This window comes from Sturnira hondurensis, unplaced genomic scaffold (genome assembly GCF_014824575.4).
Source record: "Sturnira hondurensis isolate 20B ecotype Veracruz unplaced genomic scaffold, ASM1482457v3 Scaffold0006383, whole genome shotgun sequence".
Lineage (NCBI taxonomy): Eukaryota > Metazoa > Chordata > Mammalia > Chiroptera > Phyllostomidae > Sturnira > Sturnira hondurensis.
The window spans coordinates 786,268-794,716 of NW_028079014.1; the positions used below are offsets into that span (position 1 = coordinate 786,268).

Genomic DNA, 8,449 nt, shown 5'->3' on the forward strand with positions numbered 1-8,449 from the left:
CCGGGTCTTGCGCGGCTGCAGGCGTCCAGGGGTCCAGGTCCGGGACCCTTCGGCTCAGGCCGGGGACCTGCTGCTGTCGCGCCTACGCCGGGTACCGGCGAGTCTGGGAGTGGGGGCAAGTCCGAGTGAGGACCCGGCGGGGCGTGCCAACAGCAGGAGGGGGCGTGGCCTAGGATAGCCCCGCCCAGGATCCACCCGCGCACGCCGGCGGTGGCCCACGTGACTAGCCCGGGAGCAAACAAGCCAGTCACCTGATCCTGCCGGGCTGCGCCGTCATCGGGTCTATAAGCGCACGACCTCTGGGCTCTCCGCTCTGACCCGGCCGCCTGGTCCCGACGCTGTCGCCGCCATGGAGCCCCCACGCCTGCTGGTGCTCATCCTCGGCCTCCTGGCAGCGCCCGCCGGCGCGCTGGTCAGGTAAAGTCCGCCGGTGGCGTGCGCCGCCAGTGACCTCCGTGCGCCCCCGCAGCCCCCACCGCGAGCTGGGATCCGCGCGGCCCCCTACAGGGCCACCCTCGGGTGGGGCTGGGCGCGGCCGCTGTGCAAGTGCAGACAGCGTTCGCTCGAGAACCCCCCGCTGGCGACCCCTGTTCCTCCCTCTCTGCCGGGGTAGAGGGAGGGTGGCCCTGGCTCTGCGTTGACCGCGCCCCCCCCAGGACAGTTATGGCTGTGTCTGTATCCAGGGCCCTTGCGTGCAAATCGGGAGACCCCTGGGTGTTGGCCCCTAAGGCCTGAACTTGGGCGAGTCACTTTCCCGCTTAGGGCTGGGGCTTGTCCCCCACTGGTTTGTCACGTGGGATCTTATCGCAGGCCTTGGGCTGGGAGAGCGGTTGGCCCGAGGAGACCCAGACGCCCACAGGGAGGGAGTCGGCCTAAGGAGAAGGCCTGGGTGCGCGGCCTCAGGCCTGGGGCTGGGGCTCTGACCCAGTGAGGAGCACCTGTGCCCCTGTGCCGGGTGAGGTCTCCGGTGGCCGGGCCCGGACTAGGGCTGTGCCCAGCTGTGCCAGCCTGGCCAAGCCGGGCCGCTCACCCTGCCGGGCCGCTCACCCTGCCAGGTCGCTCACCCTGCCAGGCTTCTTGCCCCCCCAGCAGGGCAAGCCGTCCCCGGGGAACCTTTGTATGGGGCCTGGGCCCACAGTCTTCCACCTGTGCTGTGGGCCTTCTGCCCGTGGGCAGGTGGGTGAGGCGCTGAGGCTGGGGAGCCGGCTGGGGGCCCAGTGGGGCTGGGCCTTTGCCAAAGGGCTGCCCTGCGTGGGCTGCAGCCTGGGGGTGAGTAGCCCCAATTGGAGCAGCGGTGGGGGAGCAGCTGCAGGCCTGGTCCTGCCCGGGCCCCACCCACAGACCTCCCCCGGAGGGACGGAGAGCAGTGGGCGAGAGCCAGGCCCTCACACCCCCAGGTCCTAGAGGGCCGATGGCTGCCCCATGGGAAGGACACTCAGGCTCCCCCAGCCCCCCAGCACACAGAGGCTGGGGGCCCCTTCTCCTGGTCGACACCTCGAGCTCCCGAGGCCCTCGGCTGGGAGACTTGCCATCCCACTGGGTAACCTGACTCAGGTGGGCCCTCCTGCCCCACCTCCCACACCAGGACAGCAGGGAGTGAGCTCAGGCCAGGGCAGGGACCTCTGCCTCTGCTCTCTGAGGGGCGCCTGTGCTGGGAGGCAGGGGCTCCTGTGCGGGGCATCCCGAGGGGCACCAGGAGGCGTGCACCACAGCTGGCTGGCAGCGGGCACAGACCACGCTCCTGAGTCCCGTCTAGCCCTCTGGGATCTCTCTCCTGGGGAAGGGAGAGTGACAGGTGATGGAAGGAGACAGCAATGTGACCGGTGACTGAAGGGCTCACAGAGGGCTACTCAGAGGGAGCAACGTTGACGTCCAGTCTGATGCCAGGGGTTGGCCACCCCAGGGAGGACAGGCAGGGGTGTGGGGATTATGTCAGCCTCAGGTCCTTGTGGGAACATAGCCAGAGGGTCAGGTGGGTGGGGCTTGGGCAGGGCTGACAGGTGGCCACAGATGCCTATGGACCCGACCGGCCACTGTCACAGGGGAGACAGGAGTGGGGATGAAGACGGGGGGTGGGGGGAGGTGTCTGCAGCCCCTGACAGCTGAGGGGGGGGAGAGCAGATGCCACCAGCCTCTGGCTGTGGTGCCTGGGTATGTGAGTGGAGGGTTGCGGTGTGGGGGGGCAGAGGCGAGCCCTGCCCTAAGGAGCCGGGACCCCTCCTCTTGACAGAATCCCACTGCACAAGTTCACATCCATCCGCCGGACCATGTCGGAGGTGGCGGGCCCTGTGGAACATCTGGTCGCCAAGGGCCCCATTTCCAAGTACGCCCAGGGGGAGCCCGCCTTGGTCGGGGGACCAGTCCCTGAGGTGCTGAAGAACTACATGGACGTGAGTGTGGGGTGCGGTGTCCACACCAGGCACACCTGCTGGTGTAGGGAAAGCCCCCTGTGAGCCAGTGGTTTTGAGCAGTGACCTACGCTGCAGGGGCGGAGCTTCCACTGGCCACGCCTCCTGCCCAGTGCAGGGCTCTCACCTCAGGGTCCGCACGGCCCAGGCTCTCCTGCCCAGTTGAGAGGATAGGGCTGGGGTGGCTTTGTCACCTCTATGACATCTAGCCTTGCAGGCCACCAGCCATGGCTCAGAGCTGGGCAGGGGTCTCCTTGAAGCCAGCCTGTGGGGACTGGGGCAGCCTCACCCACTGAGGTGAGGGAGCGGGGCGAAGAGGAACTGGGAATCGAGACAGGCCTGCCCCTCCAGAGCATCCCAGGGCCCTTGAGATTGGGCATCTGGGCCCCCGTGGGGTGTCGCTAATGGCCTTGGAGCTTGGGTCCCTGCCCCTCCTGCTCGAAGGCCCGGGGCTGCCCATGACCCAGCGTGAGCCTCTGTTCTTGAGCCGGGAGAGAGGCTCAGAGGCAGAGCATTCCAGAAGCCACACGGCAGGCTGGGGCCTGGTCAGCCTGCGCCCCTTGCTGGGGCCACCTTCTCCAGGCTCCACCCTGAGTCTCAGGGAGCCAGCCTCTCACTGCCTTCCTGCCTCTGGTCCACCTGGGGTTGGGCTGGCTAGCTGTGCATTCTGTCCTGGCTGGCTGGGGCCCCGGCCGTGCCAGGAAGCCGAAGCCTCACGGGCATGTGACTGGGCCAGTGGAGGGAGACAAGCTGATCAGTTCCTGTTTGTCCTCCGTCCCCACACATTCGGCTACTTGCTGAGTCATGCTCCACCCCCGAATCTGGACACTTTGTTGGGTCATGACTCAGCAGCTGCTGGGGCCACTGGAGCCCGGTGGCCAGGAGAGGTGGCCCAGGGGACCACTGGGAGACTGCTGGGGCAGCTGGTGTCCCAGGCTCCTTCCCCTGGGGAAGGCAGGGCCCGGGGGACCCCATTCTCAAGAGTGCCCGCACCTCCTCATTTATAAGAGGACCAGGGGTGGGGCTTCTCTTTCGAGCTCAGAAGGGTTCGTGCCCCGATGCTCCCCAGAGCCCCCAGCTGCCCACGCGTGCAGATGGGCACCGAGGCCGGAGTCAGGGCGACGGAGGTGCTCCAAGTCTCCAGGATGTGCCTTCTCTTTTGGCCACCAGATCCTCTTCCTGGGAGTTCTCCAGGCTTGGCCCCAAAGGGCAGGGACAGGGTGGGAACTGAGGCCCCTGACTTGGCCCCCACCCTGGGAGGCGCGCTCTCTCCTCTGGGCGCCTGGACCCCTGTACCACAGAGGCCCTTCCCACCTGAGGCTCAGGGAGCAGGCGGAGCGTTCCCAACTGACTAGACCACTGGTTTCTTGGTTTAAGTGGCGGGGGAGGTCTTCTCTATGTTCACCCTGGTCAGGCTGGGGTGGGGCTGTGCCCCGGAGGCTCGGAGCCCCTCCCCCCCACGGTGAGGCCCCGTTGGGAGGTGGGCGCCCTTCCCCCCGCCCTGAGGGACCTTGCCTCCCCAGGCCCAGTACTACGGGGAGATCGGCATCGGGACCCCCCCGCAGTGTTTCACTGTCGTCTTCGACACCGGCTCGTCCAATCTGTGGGTCCCCTCCATCCACTGCAAGCTGCTGGACTTTGCCTGCTGTAAGTTGCGCCCCGCGTCCTAGCCCAGGGCGCACTGCCCCCACCCACCCTGCGTGTATGCCCGAGGCCTTGGGGGCTGCTGTTCAGCTCCCACCTGTGCCCTGTGACTGTGAGGTGGGTGCTGGGGCAGAGGGCACCGGACAACATGCTGCTTCCAGCTCTTGGCCACACCAGACAGGCCCCGATCCCAGGGCTCCCGCTGTCCGGTGCGCCCGTCCCTGCCGGCCTCGTTTCTCATTGTGCCTGGACTGCGGGGGCCGAGGATGGAGCCAGGCGTGGGCTTGTCGCTGGCAGGGCTGGGACAACGGTTAGGGGTGTCCGCCTGCTGCCCTGGGCCCCTGGGAGGGCAGCCGGCCACGGTGCGGGGTCAGGGTTGGAGGCCGCAGGCAGCGGGCTGACGGGCTGCGTGCGCAGGGATCCATCACAAGTACAACAGCGGGAAGTCCAGCACCTACGTGAAGAACGGCACCTCCTTCGACATCCACTACGGCTCCGGCAGCCTCTCCGGGTACCTGAGCCAGGACACCGTGTCGGTGAGTCCTTCTGCCCGGCTCCATCTCACCGAAGTGGGGGTCCTCCCTCCGCTGGGACCCCAGCCCTGCCCAGGGCAGGGGCTTGCCTGGACCCTGGAGGGGCAGTGGGCCTGGATGCCCCGCCCCCATCAGCTGAGCTGGGAGGTGGGGCCTGGAGGTGAGAAGAGCCCTGAGTGCTCAGAGGGAGAGGGAGTGTGGACCCAGCCACACAGGGCCTGGGGGACAGTGGGAGGGGAGGGGCTTCTGACATGGCCAGGGTTTCAACACCCAGCGGTTGCCGAGGCCCGGCCCACAGGTGCAAGCCTGGGACTGGGACCCCTGGGTGGGCAGGCAGGAGGGAGGGCTGGGTTTGAGGTACCAGCTGGGTGTTTGGGGCCAGCCTTGCAGGGGGGGCTCGGGCAGTTGGCAGAGGGTTATCCACAGAGGGCATGGGGGGTGGGCAGGAGAAGGGCCAGGGGCGCCGTCGGGGTCCCGCCTGCTGTGGCGGGGGTCTACCGGCTGAGCGCAGGACATGCTCCCCCTTTGAGGATGGGTCTGTGGGCCCCTGACGGCCTCTGGATGTGGAGCTGACTCGGGACTGGCCCGGGAGTTCTGGGGGGATGAACAGCCCAGGGAGACAGGCCCCTCCCAGCCCCAGCCCCAGCCCCAGCCCCAGCGCCTGGAGGTGCAGGAAGGCAGCGAGCTCGGGGCAGTTCCTCCCCCATCGCATGCCTCTGTCCCAAACACAGGCAGCCTGCGTCCATGCCAACCCGAGGGTCTGTGGGCACCTTCCCACGGCACCCTGAGGGCCGCCCCCCAGCCTGCGTCTGTGCTGGACACTCTCTAGGTTCTCTTCCGGCCCACAGCAGGATGTGGCCCAACACACTCTCCTCCAGTGTCCCCACCGCACAGGCCGTGTGTCCCCACATCCTGCTGTCTGCCTGCAGCCTCGAGGGGTGGGGCGGGGCCTCTCTGCCAGTGGGTGGGGTTGTGGGGTCCCAGCTTCTCGGTCCTTCCTGGGACAGGAGCTGCCCAGGTGGGGGTGTGGGCCTGGAGCTGAGAAGGGGCCCCTCTTGGCCCTCCCCTCCAACCCTGTTGACAAGGGCCTTCCAGAGTGCAGACCCACCCCCCAGTCGTGGCCCCCCACCCCGCCTGTGGCCAGCCCTTGTCTCCCTGCCCTAGTGGTCCCAAGTGCCAGGCAGTGGGCAGTGGCCAAGCGGGGACAGCCTTTCTGGGGCCCAGGGCCGCACACACTGACTCCCCATGGCCCACAGGTGCCCTGTAACTCAGCTTCATCGGGCGCCGGTGTCAAGGTGGAGAGGCAGATCTTCGGGGAGGCCACCAAGCAGCCAGGCATCACCTTCATCGCGGCCAAGTTCGACGGCATCCTGGGCATGGCCTACCCCCGCATCTCCGTCAACAACGTGCTCCCGGTCTTCGATAACCTCATGCAGCAGAAGCTGGTGGACAAGAACATCTTCTCTTTCTACCTGAACAGGTGGGCAGGCCCCGCCAGGGCCAGGAATGAGCTGGCCTGACTCAGGCTGCCTGGCGTACCTCCTCCTGGAAGCCCGCCTTGGTTCCCCTCCTTGGGCTGTAGCATTTTCTTCCCCTTGTGGCCGCTGGCCTGACCCTGGCCGTCCTAAGCTGACCCGGAGGCCCATGTGTGGGGCTGGACACACGGCTAGGCCGGCAGACCCCACATAGGGTGTGGGGTCTGAGCCTCTCCCCTGGGAATGAGAAGTTCTGTTCCTTCTTGTGCCTTTTCTAGACTCTTCCATCTCTTCGAGGCCAGGAAGGCCCCTGCTCAGGCCGGGGCTCTGGGGCTGCCCCACCCACCCCTGACCTCCTGGCCCCAGCCTGTCCCTGTCCCACACGATCCTCTCCAGCAGGACCAAGGGTGCGCAGGGAGCCGACTTCCCCTCCTTTTCCTCGTAGGGACCCTAACGCACAGCCAGGGGGTGAGCTGATGCTGGGTGGCATGGACTCCAAGTACTACAAGGGCCCCATCGCCTACCTCAACGTCACACGCAAGGCCTACTGGCAGGTCCACATGGATGAGTGAGTGGAGGGCTCAGCCCCGAGGGGCCACGATGGGGCCCTCGGGCCCTGGCAGGGGTCCCGGGGGATGGTGGCAATGGGATGAGCCTGGACCAAGTGCCCTGTGGCCCCAAGTGCCCTGTGGCCCCAGGTGCCTCCGGTGCCCATTTCTCCGCACGGCCACGCAGGGCCTGGAACCTGCTCTTGGCCTATGGGCCCTGGCGTCGACTCCTCTCATGGCCCTGTCCTGAGAAAGGGGGGTCCCCAGGGCTGTGGGGGCTCACACCACTCCCCCTGCAGAGTGGCCGTGGGAAGCGGCCTGACCCTGTGCAAGGAGGGCTGCGAGGCCATCGTGGACACGGGCACCTCCCTGCTCGTGGGCCCCGTGGAGGAGGTGCGGGAGCTGCAGAAGGCCATTGGGGCTGTGCCCCTCATCCAGGGAGAGGTGAGTGGGCTGGGTGGGGTGTGCGGGGGCACAGGGGCACGGGGGCGCCCAGACTGCTGTCCCCTACATGCTGCCCTCTCCTCCAGTACATGGTCCCCTGTGAGAAGGTGTCCAGCTTGCCCGAGGTCACCCTGAAGCTGGGGGGCAAAGACTACAAGCTCAGTGCGGAGGACTACACACTCAAGGTGAGGGGGTGGGCGGGAGGCGGAGGCCGCGCCCAGGTGGCGGGGGTGGGCCGTCCAGCCGCAGTGACACTCCCGCCCTCCCAGGTGTCCCAGGGTGGCAAGAGCATCTGCCTCAGCGGCTTCATGGGCATGGACATCCCCCCGCCCGCGGGCCCGCTCTGGATCCTGGGGGACGTCTTCATCGGCCGTTATTACGCCGTGTTCGACCGAGAGGAGAACCGTGTGGGGCTGGCCGAGGCCGTCAGGCTGTAGCCGCCCACCTGCCGCCCGCGGGAAAGGAGAGTTCGCGGGAGGAGGTGGCGGCTGCCTGCCCTCCTGGTGTCCACCTCCCCACACACACTTGCACACTCACACACTCACACTCACCTGCTCTCGGCCCAGTTCTCCAGGTTGCTGGCCCGGTAGCCGCCGCTGTTCTGGAGTGTTTCCTTCCCTGGTTTCAGAATGCCGCCTGTCTGCCTGCCTGTGTGTTGGGGAGCTGGGGCCCCTCACACTGGGGAGACCCGGCTCGGCTCAGTGGCCCTCCATTGTGTGCCCGCCGCCGGTGTCCTACCCGGGCCGGGCCTCTTTGAGCTGGGCCCCCACTCTGGGCCGGCTGCCTTCCGGTTCCTTCTCTGCCCGGCCCAGGGCCTGCAGCTGCGCGCTGCTGGGTGGCTCTCCTGTCTGTCTGGTTTGTCTCGGGCCTGGCCACCCAGGGCCATCTGGAGTTTGGGGACCACCAGGGAGGAGCTGGAAGCAGTGGGAGGGGACAGAAGCCAGCCCGTTGACACCTGTGGGCCACCCTGGTCCTTGTCCCCACCAGGGAGGGCATTGTCTGGCCCGAGGTGGGGCGGGAGGGGGGGTGCTGGCCCGGATCCTTTCTGAGTCTTTCCCCTCTGGAATGGCCAGGAGCCGAAGTTGATGTGAAAATAAAGTTGCCGAGGCTGCCTCCTGTGTGTGGATGTGCGTTTTCTGCCTGGTGGGGCAGGTACTCCTAGATCCAGGTATGGGGAAAGGGGTGGGGGACACTGGCATTTGGGGGCTGATTCAAAGGGCTTCAGAGCAGGGGTGCACTGCTCCCGGGACCCTGGAGGCTCGAGCTGGCTGCCCTGCCTCTAGAGGCAGGTGCCTGCTTGTCCCTTGGCCTGGACCCGTGACCACCAGGGTGTGGTCTGGGCCAGAGGCCACAGGGCCCCACCCTCGCATAGCCATCACTGAGGCGTGACTGCCAGG

The 8,449-nt window shown here is 67.4% G+C and overlaps 1 protein-coding gene across 1 annotated transcript; it reads left to right on the forward strand.

Moving 5' to 3' along the window:
- The first annotated feature begins 242 nt into the window (after nucleotides 1-242).
- On the forward strand, nucleotides 243-8,164 carry CTSD (cathepsin D). Its single transcript, XM_037047826.1, has 9 exons — nucleotides 243-417; nucleotides 2,231-2,390; nucleotides 3,932-4,055; nucleotides 4,470-4,588; nucleotides 5,842-6,065; nucleotides 6,506-6,628; nucleotides 6,908-7,052; nucleotides 7,139-7,237; nucleotides 7,322-8,164. The coding sequence occupies exons 1-9, from the start codon at nucleotides 350-352 to the stop codon at nucleotides 7,487-7,489; spliced, it is 1,230 nt and encodes a 409-aa protein (XP_036903721.1). The 5' UTR covers nucleotides 243-349; the 3' UTR covers nucleotides 7,490-8,164.
- Nucleotides 8,165-8,449: the final 285 nt, after the last annotated feature.